The sequence below is a fragment of the Lepisma saccharinum genome, chromosome 4 (assembly GCF_977018435.1).
Source record: "Lepisma saccharinum chromosome 4, izLepSacc3.1, whole genome shotgun sequence".
NCBI classification, from domain to species: Eukaryota; Metazoa; Arthropoda; class Insecta; order Zygentoma; family Lepismatidae; genus Lepisma; species Lepisma saccharinum.
In genome coordinates this window covers 89,233,551-89,258,098 of record NC_139232.1, presented here as the reverse complement: position 1 = coordinate 89,258,098, position 24,548 = coordinate 89,233,551, and the positions used below count along the sequence as shown (strand labels likewise).

Below are 24,548 nucleotides of genomic sequence, written 5' to 3'. Positions count from 1 at the left end.
GGAGGAAGTTGTTCGCTGATTATCATCCATTGGAGCACGTCTACATACAAGACAGGACAGACAAGGAAACTCTTCTCAAAGCAATGAATTTACATATTAAGACCTGATATACACTGAACAAACTCTGAAATGTAACATTATGACCATCATTTATCTGAAATTGTACACATAAAAAATGTTACGGATTGACATAAAACGCAGAGACATAACTTTCATAAACCAATTCTATTTCTTACTTTATTAGCTAACAAATCATTTTGTACATCCTGTAGAATGCACCATTTGTACAATCCTATTACCATCAATTTATGCTATTCCATTATTTTCCGTATTTATCCGTGAAGACAGAACGTATTCCAAGAAAGAATTCATTAAAAAGTCATCGCTTGCAATTCCATAATTTCTTGTACAATAGTACCAACAGAACAACTGTAGTACGCAACAACATAATAAAAGAAAGTAAACAGACCTGCTCACTTTTTTTCACAAAATGGAGAATCTTCTAAACAAATTTTCTAAGAAATGCCAAATAACACCAAACAAAGTATAATTTGTCATTTTTTGTTTCTTTCTCGAATGCAGCCATGTTCAATAACTCGAATCGTTACTATTAAAAATCTCACTCAAAAGTCTTATAAATTTTTCCTGTACATGTATCGTTTGATTACATATGAAATAATATTATACAAATCGACAATGGTAATTATATTCACTTCAGTAGTCCCACAGAAACTATTCATTCTTTAGGTCACATTTTTCAAGTGTTCTGTGGTTACAACACTTCGGGTCAAGTCACACAAAAATTACATAAAGTCTTCAAGTCTTATTTGTGGAATGTATTGTATGCTTTAATGGAGAAAGGTATTTGGGGAAGAATAAAGGTGTTTTTTTGTTAATGTTAGATAACATAAATTAGTATTTTACAACATAATATACTTGGGATCATGTGGGTCCATTCTTGTTTTGTTATCCGTCTATGTACAACATAGAAACTGGCAATCGTAGATACAAGTTCTACACAGATCACTAAAATATACATTTTTTTTGCACTGTGAACGTCAATGTTCTTTCCCCAAACAAATTTTATATGTCTTATTATTGGCACCTTTATGAAACATATCTCATTCCTCCATGACATCATTCTTATCAACCATATTTTCATTCGCCATCCTTGCAGTTCGTGTACAATATGCTTCTTATGCTTTACCGTTAACATTTTTACCAGCATGCAATGCACCTTTTACAGAAAATCTGCAAATGCAATCTTACAACCAGATAGTATGGTGCTTGGAAGCACTCAGCCATTGTGCTAGGCGAATTGAAAACATACCTTTAAACCTAGTTAACGTGATGCATTACAAAATTTTCTTTTGGTATATAGCTCAGGCCCCGCGATTTCTTGACTTGCAGAAAGTCTTATAACTTTGCCGCCACAGTTCATTGAGGGTTACCTTGTACTGCCGATGGTATATCACACGCACACACACACAGCTATCTTCTTGTCTGTCGTGGTCACTTGAAAGTCACTTGGTAGCTTCGCCACAATGCTATCTCCAACACAATACAAGAAGCAAGGATAATGTCACAACCACATGCACGGTAGCTTTCAGTTTACACCCGATATCTGAAATTACAAGAAAAATAATTGTTAAAAATTGAATCTGGCATGAAATATGAATAGAATGATTCTGGTTTTGAGTGAGGGAGGAGGGTATTGCTAAGATGCAACGTTTATTAGAAGTTCTTAAGGGAGATTCCACACCAAATTGATATGTCGCATATTGGAATACCACAAAACAAAATTTTCAGAAAGAACTTGCAACGATACTACGGTGTGGAAATTTCCATTGTCTCTTACGATTAAATGTGACACAAGAGACTACCCGAGGCAGTGGATGCAGCCATGGGCGTAACTTGGGGCACAACTATAGGGATGGGAAGGGGGGAAGGGATAAGAATATAACTTTCGGCAGGGGAGAACAGGAAATTTTTACCTTGGAGGAGTGGGCAGAATCGAAGAGATTTACTCCCTTAAAAATAGCATTCAGGACTGTTTTGCTAATAATTAGTCTGTTCTAAGAGGGTCGGATCCCATGAGGTTAATGAAAATATCCTTAACTTGTAAATTTTAATAACCCTGAAAATTTGGGGGGAAAGTGGCCCCTTGCCTCCGCAAAGTTAAGCCTATAATTGCAGCTACTTCCATTTTCTACATCCATTTCATCAAAATAAGTTTTGTACTGAGAAATTCACACTTCAAAGGATTGGTTACGTAGTGCCTCCGTGGTGAACTAAAAAAAATAATCGTTTTACAAAAAAAAGTAAAAAAGTAAAGTGTTCCCCTGTGCATAGCACCACGCCATGAAGGCGTATAGGGGGTGTGGGGGTAACGCCCCACACTTTCTTGATCCGGTCGTGAGTGGGGGTGATGTGATCAGCATCACGCCCCTGACCGCCTTTACCCCCCAGGGTTTCCCCCAGGTACCCATGTTATTCGACGCTGGGTGGGCGCCGGGGCCGCTTCCACCGTTAGAAAAGTTCCCGGATTTGAACCGGCCGGGGATCGAACCCGGGACCTTGAGCATGGTAGTCAGACGCGTTACCGACTGAGCCACCGCGGCCATCGTTTTACAAAGGAAAATATAATTGTCATTTGCAACCTCGAAACAAAACCGTCTGTCTGCATGCATACAGGATAACAATTCCCACTTTTGAGGGCGGTCATACTGTGCATGTCAAAAAAGATTGATAACAATATAAGAGCTATTTAGAGCTCCAACTGCTTGATGGATTGCTATGTTTTATTCGTTAGAAATACTTTAACTATGTAAACATTTAGGCTATTTTGTATCGTGATAGACTAATATTTGATAAACGTTTAGTTTGCACAAATTTACTTTTTTTGTCTGAAGTATTTTTTCTGTTGATGATGGATATATATTGTGTACTACAGCAGACTAATGGACATGCTAATTTAGTGTGTTTGAGTTTGGTTTCAAGTCCAATTTATGCACAGAAAGGCTAATCGGGACTGAACCTACAGTTTAATGTGAGAGTCGAATCTCTATTTGCCTCCACCGGGTATCGAACCCAAGGTCCCTTGATTACAAGCCGACAATGTTACCACTTGCATGGGTAAATTGAGAATGTTCAATTTGTTATTTCACATGCCTTTCAGTTCACAAAATTTCATTGTTGTGCCTGGAAAAGTTTAGGAACTATGACAACATTCAAACATTAATCGATGCTTTCCTTCAATAGACACAAGGTTGGAACAACTTAAATGAATTTTATGTCGCGTTAGTATAGCCAAATTTATATTTTTTCGATCTAAAGGTTTGTCAGTTTCTTAGATTGTAGATGATCGATTATTGACGACTGTCTGGTTGTATATTTTCTAGATTCTTCAGTCCCATCAAATTTCGGTTAGCTGTCTTAGATACGGAGATAGAGTTGACCGGAACGAAACCTCATTTAAAGTAAGCTTGCTTAAGTTCACTTTAAGTCAAAGTAAATTTACCTGGAATGTACCTTCAGAATGAAGCAACGCTGGACGTTTCGCCTATGCCAAAAAATTCGTTTTCTAGAATCTAACTCCTTGAAAAATCCTTCTTCCAAATTTAAAAAAAATCATCGGTTTTGACGTTCTTCTAGAGCTTGTGTGGTTCGATTTCACCTTGTATAGATATTTGTAACAGTTGTTGCATTGTATTTTTATAATTTTACTTTGTTTTTCTGTCACTTCTAGCTAATCGTGACGTTGAAAATGATTGGTGATCAGATGAAACTTATGAAGGGACACTCACAAAGAACAGCCAAACCGTGATGGACACCAAGCTAAAGATTTGTGACATAAAATAGATTTTTGGTGCCAAGCTACTCTACTATCATAGATATCTAGAGTACAGCTAAAGCAAAACACAGCACAGCGCGCTACGAGGCCAGGTCGGGTTCGAATCCCAGCCTGGGCATGGGTATGCTTTGCCCTTCATCAATTTCATCACTCATCCTCATCTTCGCGATTAACCAAAAGTGGCAGAAATGGTAAAATAATCGAAATCTATCAAGTCAAGTTGGATGTGAACATGTATGCAATGCACCTCCACCGAGAAATCAAATCCGACGTAACGTCGTCGCCTGGTAATCAATGGATCTCGGGTTCGATACCCGGCGGAGGCCCATAATGGTCCGGATATCACGTTAAACTGTAGACCCAGTATCGATTAGCTTATTCGTGTACAAAGTGGACTTAGCAACTCAATTAGCCTAGAATGAAACGTGGCGTGAAGGTATGTCTTCAGATGTTGTTGCCTCAAACTGCAGTGAATTTGAGGAAAAGCGAAGTGCACTGTTAAGAAAACAGAGAACCTTACACGAACAGGAAGAAGAATGTTGGTGGCTCCAAGAGAAAGGTTGAGCAACCCGACCAAGCAAGAAAAAGCCCGAGAGGGAAAAATGCTGAGGCCCTTGTCAACAGTCTTCAGGCAGCCGACACAGCCATAATTAACTTTCCACGCCCTCCCGCTTCTTGGCCGACAAGACAGATGCCACGCTGCATAACCACTTCCATAGGAACCGGGAGGGAAACTTCATTACACGATGAAGCTCTCGAAAGGGCAAGAGTTTGGGATTCGTAATAGCTCCTAACATGTCACACAGCGGCGACAGACACTGAGATAAAAAGAGAGATCTAACGGAGAATGCACTAACCAACTTTCTGTTCGTGCTCCCAGCATGTGCAGATTAATATCATCAACAATGCACTTCTTTTGTTGCATGAAATTCTGTCTCTCTACAATTTTGACTTGCACCACACACGCCACGTGCCCGTATGAACAATGTCTTCACTGGTGGCGGGATGGCTGTTCCACGGGGCCTTGGAACATGTTTTCAGATGAGCCAAATTTACGTCCTTCATAACTTTTAACCTGGCTCATATTGCTGGCTGGCGCCTATACCATATGTTCTCTGCCGGGACAGGGCTACATGAGCCGGGTCATATTTCCACGTTTCCGAAAAATTTATTGTTCTCGGATACTCGTTGGAAGATACGCTCGAAGATCTCAGCTCTCGGTCGTCTGACATGATCTGCTGCATCCGGTGGCTTTGAAACGGTGAGGCGTAGATGTTTCGGGTTTACGAATCATTGCGGTTACAGCCAAGGAAAGTGCGGCGAAGAGAAATCAGTGTGATTAGAAGGTAATATTTCCTTTCAGTGTGGTCGCTTATAGAACCACTGTTACACTATTAAATTGCTCTGTTTGACGAACATTCCTGATATCATGTTTAAGTTGTATCATGCATTCCAAGGGTACACACAGAGCTCGAAATGCATCAAATCACGGATGAAACACTTTTATTGCATTAATCGATACAGTAAAATGTATCATTTTGTTATCTTTGTGAAGATCGTGATCTTCCAAATTGATGCATTTTAGTGCATCACATGGAACAGAAACTGCATAATTTGCAGTTTTTGCACGTTAATCTGTTATAAGAGTCAACATATGTGGGTAAATTCATACGTTTCGGTTTCTATGTGTGGTCAATAGTAGCTAATCTGACTTCACTATAAACAAATAATAATCGTGCGACTATATGTTTTATTATTGGTTCCAACAGACAATTGGACGGACCAATGAAAATTACAAATAACGTATAAGTTAGGTCCCGGTCATGGAAACCTACAGCAACGACTGGGAGTTCGTCGTGCTGATCACACATCACCCCGCAACTGGTTCGATGATCTTCCACCTCTGCTGAGGGATGTGAGAGTGAGGCCCGCAGTATATAGGTAGGCCCTGGCCCTCAAGGGCTGTTCCGCCAAGGGTTATAAGTTAGATAATTTATAAGTATATTTAACTAACCCTATGGTATTGAAACACCCGAAGATTTGTTTCCACAGCAACATATGTCTTCAATCTCTCCCTATACTGAGGAAGTCAATCCACACGTAACCATCTTTGTCACTTTCCTTCAGGTAAAATTGCCATTCCATCATCGTACTGGCGTTCCTAAAAGCCTCATGCCATCGTGAAGGTATCTATCGGGGGGCAAGGAGGGACACTTTTTCCCTCTGGAAAACTAGCGGTGAAAAAATGTATTTGGTTCATTGTGTTTATTACGTGGGACCAGAAGCGGCCACTGGTGGCAAAACTGTGCAGCAAAGATAGTTTACTTTCTGTTGGTACAAAAGGCTTAGAATTAGGATGTTATAGTACAGGAGCAAAATCTGGTAAAACGTTGGAGGGGCAGCTGCCCTCTCCTCGCCTCCCTATCGACGTCACACCATGAAAATAATTCAAATTAAATCCTTTCCACAATTTCAAAGTATATATCTCCTTCCCTCTCTCGGAAAGTGTTTTGTTTGTCCATGCCATAAGGTTTCCCAACTAAATTTCTGTCAAATTTTCTCTCCTCTCCCAAACGTGCTACACGGCGTGACAATCGAAGTCTTGGTTTCATTATTATAATAATAGCAGGGGAGAATATACATCATGTACTATGGTGTTAAGCAACCTTCTCCGCACCATAGTCACACCTATTTTAGGTACAAATATGCTTCTTAAGATTTTAATTTTCAGAAATTCATAATTTCTGTTCCCCTTACAGTATTAACGGACATACAAAATTAAAGGTACAATAATTGTCTTGTATATTTTAGCCTTTGGAATCTATGATAGTATACGATTGATTAATTGATTTGGTGTTTTAAGTCTACTTCATGCACATAAGGCTAATAGGGACTGGAGGTACAGTTTAAAGTGGGATCCGAACCACTATGTGCCTCCACCGGATATCGAACCGGCGACTCCTTGATTACAAGGCGACAACACTAGATAGTATACGAGTGGATAAACGTTTCTTGCAAGTCTATTTTTATATTTCAAGCTTCAGATGTTCGATGTACAGATTGTTTTTGTTTATTTTCTTTTCTGTCCCAATGAACTCATATTAACTTATAAATGCCTCGTTCTCCTTCTAAATATTAATGTATAACTGATAATGTAAAGGTTGTAACTTCGATTCCAGAATCAGGGTAATTTGCTTTTCAATGTGTATCTCACTTTAAATAAGAGCTTAATCTGAGTTTGCGCATATGGGTACAAAACCTTCGGTTTCAGAAACACTGACCCAAACTACACCAATAAAGCTCTGTTAAGTTGTTTGCGGCGTCAAAGATAAAAAGGAGGGAGAAACGGGGGCCACTACTTCCCCCTTTTATGAAGAATATTCCGATGCAATAACGAAGATGAGAAAGGAGCTCGGATATGAGCATTCCTCATGCCATCTCGGAGGATTAACACTTTGTAAAAGTGGGTACCGGCAAAAAAAAAAAAGGAAGAAGAAAGAGGAATGGGTTTTTTAATAACAATTTTCGCCCTCACGAGTTAAGGGACATAAGGATGCGACTTGCGTAGCTTAGAATCAACAACTCAAAGCTCGTACCCCTTAATAGCCGGCCTCTCTTGCGGCATCACGCCCCCTCCCCCTCCAGCCCCCCTCAAACCCCCCACCCCGCTCTTTTATTTCGGCAAGATTAATTTACAGCGGGATACCGTCTCGGCGGCTGCGCCTGAATATTTACTGCCCGCACAACACCACGGGTCCCGGAAAACGTTTTATCTTCCGCATCCTACAGCGCCCTCGTTTTTCCGTCTCACGCCCCTCCACCTCTCCCTCTTACATACACGCTCTAGTTTTTAATCTTGCCTCTCCTATACGTGGTCGGCAAGGAGAAGAGAGAAACTGTCCCTTATTCCTTTTTCGAGGTTTCTTCCTCTTCTTCCTTTGCGGGAAAGAGAACCCCGTAATTGAAAGCATCTGTATGGGACATCCATATCCGCAAAAGTTAACATTTTGTGCTGGCCATATATTTTTGTCGTATTTCAGAAAAGGACCGAAGACAGGAGGGGAGGGGGGAAATCAATTCGGGAAGTAGGAATTGCTCGATTGTGTTAGAGCTGGTTGGGAAAATTATACCAGTTGTCTCGAAGCGGTTCTTGTACATCAGGGAAAAAAAGAAAAAGCAATTTTTCAGTTTTGGAGGAAATTCATTTATTCTTTTTCTTTCGGTGTGGTTTTTGCGTAACAATTTTTACTCAGAATTCATTCAATATGGTTTACATCTCATTACATTCGCATCCATTTTTCCGGTTGTATGTGTTTCGTTATTTTTCTGTCCACATTTTTCAGCTCTTAAACTCATTCTGTATCTACGATCCCGGTTATGTTTCTTGGCATACTAAATACGGAGTCTTATGTTCGGTACCACTTGTAATTCCTGACGTCCATTTTTGCACGTTGTCTCGATATACATAGAAGAGCGTGAATCTGTATTTTCTACTCATCCTCAATAACGTATCAGCTCAAGCTGTACATTGATTCATATAGCATCTTAAGATTTAGACCCATCCTAATTAGCCCATCTAAGGTTCAATTCAATGGCGTTCTCAGTGATTTTGTTTGAGCCTTCTTGTAGGTGAACGAAATATTTCATAGTGTCTCTCTTATGTTCTTCCTTTCCGGACTCGCGGTAGCGTAGTGGTAAAGACGTTATCATGCAATGAAAGGGTCTCCGTTTCGATACCCGTTTGAAGCACATCGTGGTTCGGATTCCACTTTAAATTGTAAGTCCAGTCTCGATTAGCCCATTTGTGTATAAACTGAGCATTAGCTTCAAACCTCAAGTTTTTGTTGTTTATGTCATCCCAACTTCTCTCTCTCTCTCATCCTCTTTTTTATCTTTTCCTTATCTTTCCTCTTTTTCTTTCTTCCCTCTGTCTTCCTTATTCTGTTTCACCCTCACCTTTTTCCTTTTGTCACACTTTCTTTCTAGCATTTTTCTTTATCTGTTCCTCTTTCTTTAGCTCTCTGTTTTCTATATATTTCTTTTTATACTGTTCTATCTCTTTACTTATCACTATTCTTCTCCATCCCTTCTGCTTGTCTTCTTCCAGTATTTTACCTTAAATGTTCCTTCCTTCCCCCTCCTCTTACGTTTTTTTTAATTATTTTCCTTTCTCTGATCCTTTTTCCTCTTCCTCTGTTCTCCATATCTTTCTTTCTTCCTATACTCTCCTATGTCTCTACTTCTTCATATTCTTTTCTCTCCTATCTGCTTTCCTCCTTTTTCTTTATTCTACCTTTAATTTTTAATTCCTTCCCTCTTCTCTTACTTTTTCATTTATTTTCCTTTCTCTCATCCTTTCCTCTCTACCTCTGTTTCTTATATCTTTCTTTCTTCCTATATTCTTCTCCTCTTGACATCTTTCTATACTTCTTTTTCCATGTTTCTTTATTCTACCTTAAATGTTCCTTCCTCCCCCTCTTCTCTTACGTGTTTAATCTATTTTCCTCTCTTTCACCCTTTCCGCTCTTCCACTGTTTCATTCTGCTTCATCTCTCATTTTACCTCTCTGCTAGTGTGTACGTGAATCCACCAAGATAGTTGTGAAACGTTCTCGTGTGGGTTGGCTGCAACCCTCCCTCGCCACTAATTGTAATACCCCTGCTTAAAATGGACTTCAAACAAACTTTGGCACACTTTTCACGGCCATTTCCCCTAAAAGAGCCGTATATTTGTTTCACATAACGTTTTACACTTAGTATTTGGAGCCGTAACAGATGCTTGATTTCATCTCAACCAATACTCTGCAAAAGACTCATGCTTTTCATCAACTGCGGCAAACACCAAAAAGACCCACACAATAGAAACAGTCGTAACATCATGTATTCATGCAGGTGAAAATGTGACGTCATCTCTGCACGTACAGTTTATCCTATTCCTTTGCCCGCAGAGTTGTTTTGCATCATTCAAGATAACTGGGTCCCCGGTTCCAACAACTAGAGTCACAGAGCCGCAGGGATTTTAAAAGAGTCATAAATCCAGGGAAACAAATTCATGTACGTCGTTATGACACGAATTACTCTCGTTGCCCAGGAGCGCTTATGCATTGTCTCCGCGTAATGTAGACCTTCTATTGTCGAACAGCCAACTAAAAACCTTTGAGCAACCACTTTCTCGGTTGGAACGTAAAATAACAGGTGAGACAATTAACAATACAGCCATTTCTGACAACATATATTAGTGGAGGCAATTAGTGCCTTTCTTTAAAAGCATAGAAGACCGCTCATCCGTTCATACTGTCGTAATGCAAATAATATAATGGGAGAAATGGGAAAATAACAATGCTCGAGTTTACTCATGTTAACACAATGAAGGTTAATGACAATAGTAGTTCAAAACTTACATTTAGTGTTGAATGAGATAATTTGGATAATAAGTGGCGATTTTTGTTGCTTTTGAGGATCAACATTTTCCAAAGGGGGCTGCAAGTCGAAAAACGTACTCACGTGTAGGCTAATCGGGATTTGACATTTTAAAGTTGGATCCAGGATATGTTCTTTTTTTAAAAAAAAAACAAAGTGGGCTTAGAATAACTATATGATTCCACCAGCTATGGAACCCAGTATCCCTTGATTACAAGGCAATGATGTTACCACTACGTCATCAAAGAGGCCTCGAAAAGTTGCGTCTTTAAGTGGAATAACATGAAGTTATGTTTACGTGTTATTGGAAGGAGTAAATGTTTTATGAACGAGAGAAAAAAAGATATATATATATATGAATAAAGCAATAGAGAATGAAAAGAAGATAATTAAAGAGAGGAGAGAGAGATGAAAATATAAGAGAAATAAAGAAATGAGAGATATAAAAAGAGAGAAATGAAAATATAAGAGAAAGAAATGAGGGAGAGAGAGAAGGAAGAGATAAATGATAATGTATTAGAACTAGAGAAATGAGAAAGAGAGAAATGAAAATATAAGAGAACGAAATATGGCAGTGAGAAAAGAAGGAGAGAAGAAATGAAAATATTCATTCATTGTTTTCTGCCTAATTGGCAGGATTTCCCTGCATTCTCCAGCTTTCCCTATTCTCTGCCTTACGCTTCGTAATAGCATACGACCCAGTTAATTTAATATCATCCATAAGCTGATATCTCTTTCTTCCACGGACTTTTCCTCCTTCAACCATTCCCTCCAAGGCATCCCTTAGCAGGTAGTTCCTTCTTAGACAGTGTCCTAACCAGTTTCTTTTCCTCTTCTTGATGGTCTCCAGTATAGATCTTTTTTCACCAACTCTTTTCAGTACGGCTTCGTTTCTTACCTTGTCCGTCCATTTTACACGCTCCATTTTTCGCCATGTCCACATTTCAAAAGCTTCGAGTCGTTTCTCTTCATTTCTTCTCAACGTCCAGGTCTCTGCACCATATAGTGCTAAACTCCACACGAAACATTTCACTAATCTCTTCCTTAGACGTATGTCCATGGGTCCACAAAAAACATTTTTCTTCTATTGAAAGCTTCTTCTGCTATTGCGATTCTCATTTTCACTTCTTGTTAGCAGCTCATGTCACCGCTTATAGTGTGTCCGAGGAACTTGAAGCTATCTACTTGCTGGATTCTTTCACTGCTTGCTCTCACATTAATATTCCTTGGTTTCCGTCCTATAACAATTGCCTTTGTCTTCTTTACATTAATCTTCATCCGATACTGCTCACAGCTGCTGTTTAATTCTTCTAACATACTATTTATGGTAATTTCATCCTCAGCGAATAATGCCATGTCATCAGCAAATCTTATGCTGTTTATTCATCTTCCTCCCAATTTGACACCTCCTGTGCTCTGGAAACAATTTTTCACTATATCTTCTAAATAGATATTAAACAAAGTGGGCGATAGGCAGCATCCTTGTCGTACTCTTCTTCCAATTTCACAGCGTTCTGTCATTTCGTCTCCTGTTCTCACTTTAACTCGTTGATTCATGTATAAGTTGCTTAGAAGTCTCGTCTCTTTCCAATCTACACACATTTTCTTCAGAAAGTTTAACCCAATTCACTCTATCAAATGCTTTCTCCAGGTCTACAAATACTACAAACACCTCCTTTCCTTTCTCTAAATATCTTTCCCCAAGGGTCCTCAGTAAGAGAAAGAAATGAGGGAAAGAGAAATGAAAATATAAGAGATAGAAATGGGGTAGAGAGAGAAATGAGAGAAATGAAAATATAAGAGAAAGAAATGAGGGAGAGAGAAAAGAAAGAGAGAAATGAAAATAGAAGAGAAAGAAATGAGGGAGATAGAAAATAAAGAAATAAAGAAACCAGAGAGAGGGAGAGAGAAAAGAAGAGAAATATTGAAACAAGGAAGAGAAAATTTAAAGACTAAGGAACAGAATGAAAAACAAAACGAGGAGGAAATGTTTTTGACAGACGAAAAAGTTTTAACGAAGTGTGTATAAGATTTGTCCGTCGTTTCTCGTGCGAAGTGACTTAACAAGAATTCAGTTATTTACTGAAATTCAGAGAGAGAGTAAGGTAAATATTCTGGACCTTTTTAATTGATTTACACTGTAACATTCTGACTATGTGTGTTGTGTACACTATTCTCACTTCATAAATTGTATTTTTCAAAGTAATAAACATTCCTGACTGACAAATTTTAGAATTAAGTAGTGTATATTCCAGTGTAATATAGAATTGTTGCTTGTGCTTGCCCAATTTAGGTAGTATATCCTGTCCCAACTATTTCTGGAGCAAGGTCACGCATAGCGGCAGTGAAGGCGGGCAATCGAGTGGGCAGCGCGAAGCAGCACACGCTGCTGAGAAGGCTGGTAACTGCAGTCGCTCCCCCTCCACGCAATCCCGTTCCTATCACGTGTTCATTGGTGGAACCATCTCGCGTGTACTTGCGCAGAGATTGTTTCCGTTCTCCGGCTCCAGAGATAGCTGTAACAGAGTGTATATGGACAGATGAATCTTCTGAGAATCACTACAATGCTACTGGCAACACTGCAGCCAGGCCGCTGTGTTCCGAGTAGAAGTAGGAAGAAGGTAGGGAATGGGTTAAGGCTGGGAGGTAGAGGCATGACCTTGACTTGGTTCAGTAACTAAATTCGTTCACGCAAAGAAACAGGAGTTTATTTTTTGTGAGGCAACAAGAACTTGTTTGAAGCAAAAACTAACGATTTGGCTTATTAGCTTTAATTTAAAAATCACAGATTTGACAAACATGATCCTGTATGTCATCACGACAGGCCCAAATGTGCCGTTAAACACGATAAGGCAGCTGCGACAAGTACACACCGATCCACAAAAAACGCAATAACGAGGATGAATACGCGCATGCGCAAAACAGGTGCGAGAACTAGTTGAAAAGGCGGGAGAAGACGCTCTAAGCGCGGCAGTATAGCTCAACAAGGGAATGTGTCTGGCAAAGTGATTGATTGCTCTCCAGTTCCTGCTATCATTTAGCGTAAGTGGAAGGGTAATTATGCGAGTTAATGGATCATTACAAACCTGCTCTGCAAGAGGGGGTCGGGGGAGGTAATCCTCCTGCTTTTTTTCAGGTGGGTCGCACGTCTAACCAGGATTGGCTAGCAAAGTAATATCTCAAAGAGGTTTGCCAATCAGGGACGCTTAACAGAAAAGTTGAGAATCCTTTTATGAGATAGCGTTGTAATAACCTAAATCTTTCGATGAAATCTCAGGATGAGTATAAAGATTATATGTCGACGGTATGGATCTAACTTCCGGTATTATTTCGTGAATACCTGTATGATGAAGTTCAATGGATGGTTGGCTGTAATTAACGTCGCGTATTTGTGCTACTAGGTGAACCGCGGCGATGGATATTAAGATTATCGACTATAAAATGATGCGTATGTGGCTCTCGCTGAATGTATCATTTCAACATTGGTCTGGCACGACAGGTTGGTTTTCCACGGGGCCGATTTATAAGATGGGTTGTGTACGGTGGGAGATTTTTCCAAATTTGTCCCTGCAAACAATAGCTCAGGCGTTTACTCGTCTATAATACCTATGGATATGTAATTACAGTTTATAAGATTTAATTTTTATGTGCGGTCCAAAGGATGTCCACTAACCACTGATAAAGAATTGAAAAAAAAGGGTAGACTCCTTCTGATGTTGAAGTACACAAAGTAAGAGTTGTCAAATGGCATGATAATAGAGCTGCTGTACATGTATCAACCTTTGCTAGTGCAGAACCCTTGGGCAAAGTAAAACGATGGGACAAGACTTCTAAACACAGGGTTGAAGTAGACTGTCCATCTATGGTATTGTGTTACAATAAGTTTATGGGGGTGTTGACCTCTTGGACCCTCTAATTGCATTATATAGAATAACAATTAGATCTAAGAAGTACTACCATCGCTTGTTTTCCATTCCTTGGATATGGTGATAGTAACTTGCTGGCTCTTATATGGGAGAGACTGTGATTTCTTTGGTGTGTCTCAGTCCAATCAGAGTCCACTTTGTAGGTTCAAAGCTGAAATTGCTGATGCTCTATGCAGAGCAAATAAAGAAATCGGTGGTAAGAAAAGGGGACGACCATCTGCAAGTGTTGAAGAAGAATACAAAGATATAAAGAGAATAGGTCATGCACCCAAGCCAATACCCCAGAAGAATGTTCGTATGTACAGACAGTGTGGGGCATTGGCCATATGTATCTGATAACAGAGGTCGGTGCAAAATGCCCAATTGTAAAGGTACTCCATCCATAATGTGTCAAAAATGTGGCGTTAACCTCTGCTTGAAAAGAAAAAGAAACTGTTTTCTGAATTTTCACAAAGAGTAACTAAATGTAAAAGAAAAGTGTACATTACAGGAAAGAGTAACAATTATAATTATCATCATTATGTTTAACAAATATATTTAGAATGTTGTTAATATTTACATAAATTCTTGACAAATTCCATTAATGTAATTACTCTTTATAAAAGGAAATTATGTGAATAAAGTTGAATATTTAAAAATAATAATAATTTATCTTGATCACTGAAACAATCTCCTATGCCTGATGCTACAAATTTGTCACATTTATAAAATATTACAAAAATACAAGCCAGAAGATATTATTCTCAAAATAAGTTTTTAGTAGCTCATGAAGTGTAGATATACTGTGGCAATTTTTTTTTCTCTACTGTTTCAAAATTCTATCCATAGAGGGTTCATTGCAAAAATTCAACCAAATTGGCAAAAATGTAGAGGTCGCTCAAGCGACATGAAGTTTTATCGTAAGGATGTATATGTAATGTATATCAGATATATATGGGACGTTTACAACATGAATAATTAATAAGCAAATTGTACTATTTGCACTATGAAATGAATTGTTATCACAACAATACAATTATTTATTATAAAATTGCAATTTATTTAAAAAATAAATTACATAAATTTAAATATTCATTCGGTGTTAATTTCAAAATCAACTTCTACAAAATCCAAGCGTCTGAAACATGACTTCCTTGGTGCTCGACGACTTAAGCTTTCCATTTAACTTTTTTCCCCTTGTTATTGACTCATTAAAGTTGGATATAAGAGGCATTAAACGTTCAACAGTATCATTGACAACCTTCAGTGAAAACGATTGCTTTGGCTTTTTAGAATTTGTGCAAGTCAGTCCAGTTCGGTTCATACTGGAACCTGAAATCAACATTAGCTGGAAGCAAACATAAGATGCAAAGGAAAACGGGATTAATCAAATCAAACAGACCCTTTATTTGTAAGCCTTGGGAGTCTGCCAGTTTCATATAGAACTCCAGGTTTCATCAAAATCCTTAAGACAAGTTATCATTTCTTGCTATTGCATGAAACATACCATCTCTCTAACCAGCTCAGCTTCAAGATACCGCAAATCGGCCTCCAACTTGTTCCTCGCAGTTTGTGGGTATGGTGCCTGCAAGCTAAATACAACAAATCTATTGCAATACATTGTTCCAGAAGAATGCAGATACCTCTCATAGTGCCTGTCTTGGAAGCTGTTGTATCGAAATTCATACACACAATGTCATGAAGCACCTCCCAAACGAGCAGCTAGCAGCTGAATAGTGTTTCCTTTTACCTCCTGTTCCAGATGGTACCTTTGCAGCACCTAGAATTTGTCAACTTCATAACCTGTAACAGGTACGTACTGGAAGTCTATCCACAATTGCTTTCAGATTTCATTGATTTGTTCTTTCATCAACATACTATCCCAGTGCAAGACTAAGAGCAGTTTTTAGGTGTTGCAAACGTCCTCACGCAATGATCTCTTGATGGGCAGCTCGCTTGAGGAACCTTATAGTAATCTTCTGTCAAGATTCTGACCATTAGCTGAAGCAGTAATAGCTGCTGTGATCATGGTGAACCTTCTATCCGAAAGGAAGATTGGAAGAAATTCAAAGGAACACTTCAACTACAGCCCCCTCCCCCCCTCAATTGTACAGTCATGTTCAAAAAATCTGTCGCATGGATTTTTTCTAAGTCCAATGTCTTACGAAATTATGTTGGTAGCTCTGAAACAAGGAAGTGTTGTGAAATATACGATCCTCCAATCAGAGTGAAGTTCGATTCTGAGGAGCAGGAGGCGTGACTCACGGTCTTGTCCACAGGAAGTTCAACCAATGCAGCATTTCCAAATAAGAGATAACGTCCCCATTGGTTAAATATTGTTTCAATAATGCGAATCGGCAGAAAGATTGCGCAAAAGTTTACTTTGTCGTTTTAATGCTTTTAATCGTTTCAAATTAGTATTAAATTGTCCCAATTATAGTTCATGAGCTTAATATAATGTATTTATGTGTTTGACAATCATATATATATCACTCATTAGAACAATTTTCACATTGTTTTTACTACGTGAGATGGCATTTCATTTACATTTACGATAAAATAGTAGTTTGGGTGTAATAACAGTTTTCATTAATTAGAGATGCATTTTTATTTGTTCAGTTAATGATTAGGTTAATTCGTTATTTCTCACGAAAAGAGGGAACCACAGCTGAAAGAAAATACACAACTTGTATTATTGAGGTCAAGAGTTCGTTTTAACATCACTTTTTGCATACATAGGCTAATCACGACTCGGGATACATTTAAATTGGAATCTGAAACATTATGCGACCTGACTGGAACTCGGAAAAGGACACACCGATTACAAGACGTCGATACATTACCACTTGGTCTGGCGAACGCCAATAATAATGAGGGGTTGTGGGAGTGGGAGAGGGGTGACGGAAAGTAGAAAATAAATAGTATTTTTGGGGGTATTTAATGTTATATTTATACACATACAAACCTAAGAAAATATTTATTTTGATACATGTGTGTGGGGGGTGGGGAAGGGGGAAAAGAGAGGGACAGAAAGATAGTGGGAGAGATGGGACGAAGAGGTGATTGTGGAAAATGTTTTATTTGACGTTCAGTAATAATAATAATCCGTTGCGCAACAGCCCATGAAGGGCCTAGGCATACCTACCGACTGCCGATCTCCCTCCCACGCTTTCCTTCGTCACCTCTAAGCGTGGAGATCTTCAACCAGTATTGGAATAGTCGGGGGGTAGCCCGACGTATCCCCAGCCGTTATAGTAGGTCTTCTCGACCGGATTACGCTCACTCACTCGGAGCTCCCCAATTTCCTCACGATGGTGGGTTGCCACCGGCCCTATACGCAGGCCGAATAAATTCCGAGCAGAGCCGGATTCGAACCTACGCCGTCCCGCAGCGAACGATCTCAAGACGAATGAACGCCTTAACCCGCTCGACTACGGAGGAGGACGTTCAGTAATAACAACAATCAAATCAATGATGATTATCTTATAAATACCATATTTAATGTAAATTTGTTTTAAAAATGGGGGGGGGCTGTTTGTTTTACTTTCAGTGCAGGATAACAAGTGGAGACACATAGTGGTTCGTATCTCACTTTAAACTGTAGGTCCAGGCCCCATTAGCCTATCTGTGTATAACTTGGATTTAGAATTCAGTAGAAAAAAGCGTCGATCTAGTATTTTGGATTTTAGGTGCGTTGAGACCACTAAAATTTCCAATTCTTATAATAAGAAACCTGTCCTCATATTACCATTTTGAAGGAGAGAGAGTTAATTGTATAATCTTTCGTTGTTAGTTTCAAAGAAGACTAATTCAAATAGTAACAATGGGAACGAATAAAGCTTACGAAAAGTTTTTGCCACCGTGCTGATTTGAACCTACGATCATTAGAGTGACAACGCAGTGCGATAACCACTACCCCACGAGTTCGTTCCTTCTTGCGGCATGATTATGAGTTAAGACCAATTCGTTCAATATGCATTAGAAATATAATCCCCACTCGCCTCTTTATATACAACTCACCCAAACGCTCCTTTGTAGCAAATGAAATAAAGGTGGTATGAATGTCACAAAACATTTAAGCAAAATCTACTATATTTACGACGCAATCACTTTACATGGAGAGGTTACAGCTTCGAGAATTGAGGTTGTGGTTTGACTTTAATTGTAGGATACCCCATATCGATAAACCAAGGCTCTAGTGTGCACTAGATTGGTTCATTTGTAGTGACGTGCTCAGGAATTTGTAAAGAGGTATGTGAATATACAAATGTGTTAATGCTAATTTTTTAAATAGTGAACTCATAATTTAATATCTCTCTGTCCATCTCATTATCCTACTTAGGAACTCATTAGTATTGCAGGAGTCATACTGAAAAGAAATCTCACGTGACAGTGACGAGAAATTAGATTTACGGAAGGACTAGTTTTCATATTTTAAAACCTCGAAGGGCCATGGACTATCTCCCGACTGTCAGTCTCCCTTCCACAATCCTACCTAGAGTTATCTTCAACTGGCAACTAGGTGACGTTGGTCAGCACGTCGAACCCTCAGCCGTTATAGAAGATATCTGAAACCAGGTTACACCAGTCATTCGTAGCTCCCCAATTTCCTCACGATGGTGGGTTGCCACCGGTCCTATACAGATAACAGGCCGAGAACCCAGGACGACTCGAATCCATGCCGTCACGCTGCAGTCGGAATCCAAAGCACAGAGTCTTAGACCGCACCGTTACAGAGGAGGAGAGTTTTAATATTTTGTTTCTTATAAATGTCGACAATACATTAAATATATTCCGGACCAAAAATTAGTGTAAAAAAATAGCCGGTTCTATAAGAGATTCGAATCTTCGATCTTCACTCAACTAGGCCGCTATTTTTAACAATTTCCCATTTTCTCACTCAATAACCTTCGTTGAACGTTTGTCTTAAGAGTCGTTAGCAACCTTGTAAACCTTATTAACCTATCTGCTGTCTATCACAAATGTATTTTACAACCTGGAGTACATTTTGATGTCTGCAATTTAGACCTTGACTTTCGTGGTAAGTAATTCTCTACCGTCTACTGTAATAAATAAATCAAAGTCTACATATCTCATATTTTGTAAATGCGAAATGTCATTGTTAAATGTTAGAAACTATTTCTTATTCCACCGTTAGTTCCAGATTTAGCCACAGCATTCTGGAGACCAGCGTGAAACGTATTTCCCACACTTCCAAGGTCAGGTGAACCCTTATCAGTTGCATTGGATGCCTGTGAACATGTTACTTCATACGTCATGGTACTGTGGTGTATTTCTTCCCCTTCCCCTTTTACCTTGAACGGAAGTTATCCCCGACTGGGCACGACGAATCAATCACAGAAAAGCAGACTGTCTAGTAAATCGCATGCCATGTATTATTTTGAGCTCCTAGGTTTTGGAAAGTGAAATTAAAAAAAGTATGTAACATTAATTCATAATGGTTGACTTCTTTGGGTATTATTTCATGACTCTTTTCTACTTACTCCAATGAAACTTTTGTCTACTGGTTTCAGTAGATCAATAGGTGTTTTGAAACATCTATGTTAAGATTTTTTAAATTTGATTTACAATTTGTGTGCCTGAAAACTTAGGGTATTTTACACCCGTCACGCTATACGAGGTCCAGCCCCTTATCATGACAAAAATAAAAGCGTGTCTGAAAACTAAAATAATCTTACCTGGCTGAGCCTGTAAAGCGACAGACAATCAGCACAAACAAGGACAACACACACGCAGTCCTACAAAGATTATACTAACAGTAGGTCCAGTCACCAGAGCCTCGTTAGTCTGCAAAATGCAGTTCAGGGTGTATTACATGTGAGTGAGGTTGGTTTAAATTTTAAATAGATATAAAAACAAATTGTTAGTGAGGAGGAATAAAAAGTTATATTTACAGCTAACATGCTGAGCTAAACACACTACAAGGGTGTAAGGGATGACCTTCCACGAAGTATGTACACCCAATTATTGCTTCCACGTAGTACACCCTGGACTTCAGTTTGCAGACAAACGAGGTTCTGGCGACTGGCCCCATGGCCAGTATAATTTTATGTGTTGTCCTGTGTTTGGTTCTTGTTGGTGCTGAGTGCCTCTTTACAGCCTCAGCTTTTAACCGAATTCAGAATATTTTAATATTTTAGTTACAACAAGACGTTACAGTTATGTTATTTTAGTTCTGATAAGGGGCTGGACCCCGTATAAAGTGACAGCTGCAAAAAAGCCTAAGTGCTGAAGTACCCAAAATTTTGAATTCAAATTGAAATTCAAACACACTACATGCAATATTACATGTAGTACTGAAGAGAATATTTCACTTGTAGTTCCTCAACTGTAATTACACATTAGGGCTACTGAAAGTGTTCAGTAGGAAATCATTGATTTTGAGTAATTTCCGAGAAACACAGTAGAGTACTACAATTGATAACAGTAGAGTACTACAATTGATAACAGTAGATTCTGTCTACTGTAAACAGTAGAAATTACGTAGGTTTATAACGACGATGAGAATGAAACAGAGGTAAAAACAATGATAATGAAATGCAGAAGCGACCTGGACCAAACAGGAACGTAGAATGTCTGGCAGCGAGACGCAAAAGTTGATCAAGCGATTGTAGCATCAAATTTAGCTTAGAGCTCATAATTGATATTTCTACATGAGCTCAACATACAAGTTACATACAATGAGATAATTGAATTGAGTTTACATCTCACGTGATATGAGTCGAAACTATTGTTGCACATTGAACTGTGAAGTGAATCAATATTCAATTCGATTAACTAGTGAATGGCGATGTGCTGAGATTTTGTAACGAGATGTGCCAAATGGCTGACAGTATAATAACTTATGGACACATTGATTTAATATATTTGAACGATCTTATAACGTACGATTTTGCATGAAATTTTATTACTTGATTCTACATCACTTCATTGCAAAGGCTACAAGGCATTTTATGGGTTGTAAAATTCTGTGTTCGATTCACCGTTCGGTTAACTCTGCCATTTTTATTTCTTATTAAACCGAAAAATTATTTATTGCATTTTACTTATTACGAAAATTCGTATATTATTTGCTTTTCGAAATGTAGAGAATATATTGTTTTTCATGCTTTTTACAAGAATACAACTATGCATGGTGAACAAAAAATAATGTAATAGAAATACTATTCACAAAAGGATGTCAATAGTATTTATTTGTTTTGTTTCTTGATAATTTTCCCTAAAATAAAAATGTATAACTTTCGCTGTACATGACATTTCGTCGAATATGACACATGGATCATTTTTATGCAAATCCCAGTAAAATGATGAGAAATTCAAAAACATATTCTGAAAAATTATTTTAAAAAATAACATTAGAAAATCATTAGAAAGGAGTGTTATTTTTTTAAAAATATATATAACATTTTTATTTCTTTCAATTATTAATTAAATACAGTACTTAGTTGCTATATAAAATAATAATAGGGGTAATCGAACAGAAGTCAAACTTATAATCTTCGGCGTGTAATACTGATAGCCTATCACCGAACCACTTTACCATCATAAAATAAATTGAAGTTTGTTTTTCTCGGAAATTACTGGCTAGTGCACGCTGGAACCTTACCATACGAATACCTACCGTACCACTACAAGAAGAGACGTCACAACCTCAATTCTCGAAGCTGTAGCCTCTGCATGTAAAACGATTGCGTCGTAAATATAGTAGATTTTGCTTAAATGTCTTGTGACATTCATACCAACTTTATTTCATTTGCTACAAAGGAGCGTTTGGGTGTGTTGTTTATAAAGAGGCGGGTGGGGATTATATTTCTAATGCATATTGAACGAATTGGTCTTAACTCATAATCATGCCGTAAAAAGGAACGAACTCGTGGGGTAGTGGTTATCGCACTGGGTTGTCACTCTAATGGTCGTAGGTTCAAATCAGCACGGTGGCAAGAACTTTTCGTAAGCTTTATTCGTTCCCATTGTTACTATTTGAATTAGTCTTCTTTGAAACTAACAACGAAAGATTATACAATTAACTCTCTCTCCTTCAAAATGGTAATATGAGGACAGGTTTCTTATTATAAGAATTGGAAATTTTAGTGGTCTCAACGCACCTAAAATCCAAAATACTAGATCGACGCTTTTTTCTACTGAATTCTAAATCCAAGTTATACACAGATAGGCTAATGGGGCCTGGACCTACAGTTTAAAGTGAGATACGAACCACTATGTGTCTCCACTTGTTATCCTGCACTGAACGTAAAACAAACAGCCCCCCCCATTTTTAAAACAAATTTACATTAAATATGGTATTTATAAGATAATCATCATTGATTTGATTGCTGTTATTACTGAACGTCAAATAAAACATTTTCCACAATCACCTCTTCGTCCCATCTCTCCCACTATCTTTCCGTCCCTCTCTTTTCCCCCTTCCCCACCCCCCACACACATGTATCAAAATAAATATTTTCTTAGGTTTGTATGTGTATAAATATAACATTAAATACCCCCAAAAATACTATTTATTTTCTACTTTCCGTCACCCCTCTCCCACTCCCACAACCCCTCATTATTATTGGCGTTCGCCAGACCAAGTGGTAATGTATCGACGTCTTGTAATCGGTGTGTCCCTTTCCGAGTTCCAGTCAGCTCGCATAATGTTTCAGATTCCAATTTAAATATATCCCGAGTCGTGATTAGCCTATGTGTGCAAAAAGTGATGTTAAAACGAACTCTTGACCTCAATAATACAAGTTGTGTATTTTCCTTCAGCTGTGGTTCCCTCTTTTCGTGAGAAATAACGAATTAACCTAATCATTAACTCAAAAAATAAAAATGCATCTCTAAATTAATTAATGAAAACTGTTATTACACCCAAACCACTATTTTATCGTAAATGTAAATGAAATGCCATCTCACGTAGTAAAAACAATGTGAAAATTGTTCTAATGAGTGATATATATGATTGTCAAACACATAAATACATTATATTAAGCTCATGAACTATAATTGGGACAATTTAATACTAATTTGAAACGATTAAAAGCATTAAAACGACAAAGTAAACTTTTGCGCAATATTTCTGCCGATTCGCATTATTGAAACAATATTTAACCAATGGGGACGTTATCTCATACTTGGAAATGCTGCATTGGTTGAACTTCCTGTGGACAAGACCGTGAGTCACGCCTCCTGCTCCTCAGAATCGAACTTCACTCTGATTGGAGGATCGTATATTTCACAACACTTCCTTGTTTCAGAGCTACCAACATAATTTCGTAAGACATTGGACTTAGAAAAAATCCATGCGACAGATTTTTTGAACATGACTGTACAAGAAATGAACACACAAATTTGAAACAATGAATTTAGTGGTAGATGAAGTTCATTAAAATATTTCCTTCTACAGGACCTTCTAAATTTCATCTTCTCAGTCAGTCCCCCTACATTACCTTTCCATGAAACCTTGCCTCAAGTTGAGGCAATGATGCAATATCGCTATTGCAGGACTTTTGTCTGGTGTCTATTCTTTGTACAATTATTTCATCTTATTAGAAAAACTGAATAGACCTATTTGAACGCTACAAAGTAAAGTAAAATAACCTATTTGTGTTAAGTTTTATAACAACACGGTATTAATACATGCGAAATTGATACTCCATATAGCATATAGCCGGTATGGGACATTTTTAAGGGCTGTAAGCGACCCCTAAATATTTTTCTATTGCAACAAAATTTAGCACAGAGTATGTATAGACCTAATGGAACAAAATTAGCAACTATGCGTTGAAATCATAAAAATAAATTGACCATGATGTGATGGACCACCCTAATTGCGTGTGTGTGTGTATATATACTATATATAATACATGGTGTCTCAAAAGTAAAGCGCAAACTGACACAGGTGAAAGTACACAATAATAGAAGCAAGAAAATCTCAGTAAACAAGGTTCTGCAAACGAGCCGTTTTCGAGATAATCGCGAATGAAGTGATTACAAGTCGCCACTGACTTCATTGTTTGTAAACATCGTCCTAGTTGGTAAAATGCTAATAATGTGTGGGTACAAGCCGTCATTGATTGCATTTTGTATTTTTGTATCTGTGGGAGTCGGTTTACTTACATTGGAGATCTCACTGCTAGGCTAAGTACTGATTGTATCTATCCTGTTTGATTCCAACGTTACCTCTCGGAAATGTTCTGTTTTGTAAACAAAGATCAAACCTCAGAACGCGCAAGGAGTAAAGCACTCGGTGTTTACAAAATTCAATCAGTGACGGCTTCTAACAACATATTCGTACACATTATTAGCATTTTACTAACTAGGACGACGTTTACAAACAATTAAGTCAGTGGC

General features: G+C 38.2%; 1 protein-coding gene across 1 annotated transcript in view; it reads right to left on the bottom strand.

Annotated features, from left to right (window-relative positions):
- Window positions 1-271: 271 nt before the first annotated feature.
- Window positions 272-24,548, bottom strand: part of LOC145987257 (uncharacterized) — a 563,513-nt gene continuing 539,236 nt past the window's right edge. Inside the window, exon 6 of the mRNA XM_083121773.1 lies at window positions 272-1,624. Coding sequence (XP_082977899.1) covers window positions 1,548-1,624 — 77 coding nt within the window. The 3' untranslated portion in view covers window positions 272-1,547. The remainder of the gene's footprint in view (window positions 1,625-24,548) is intronic.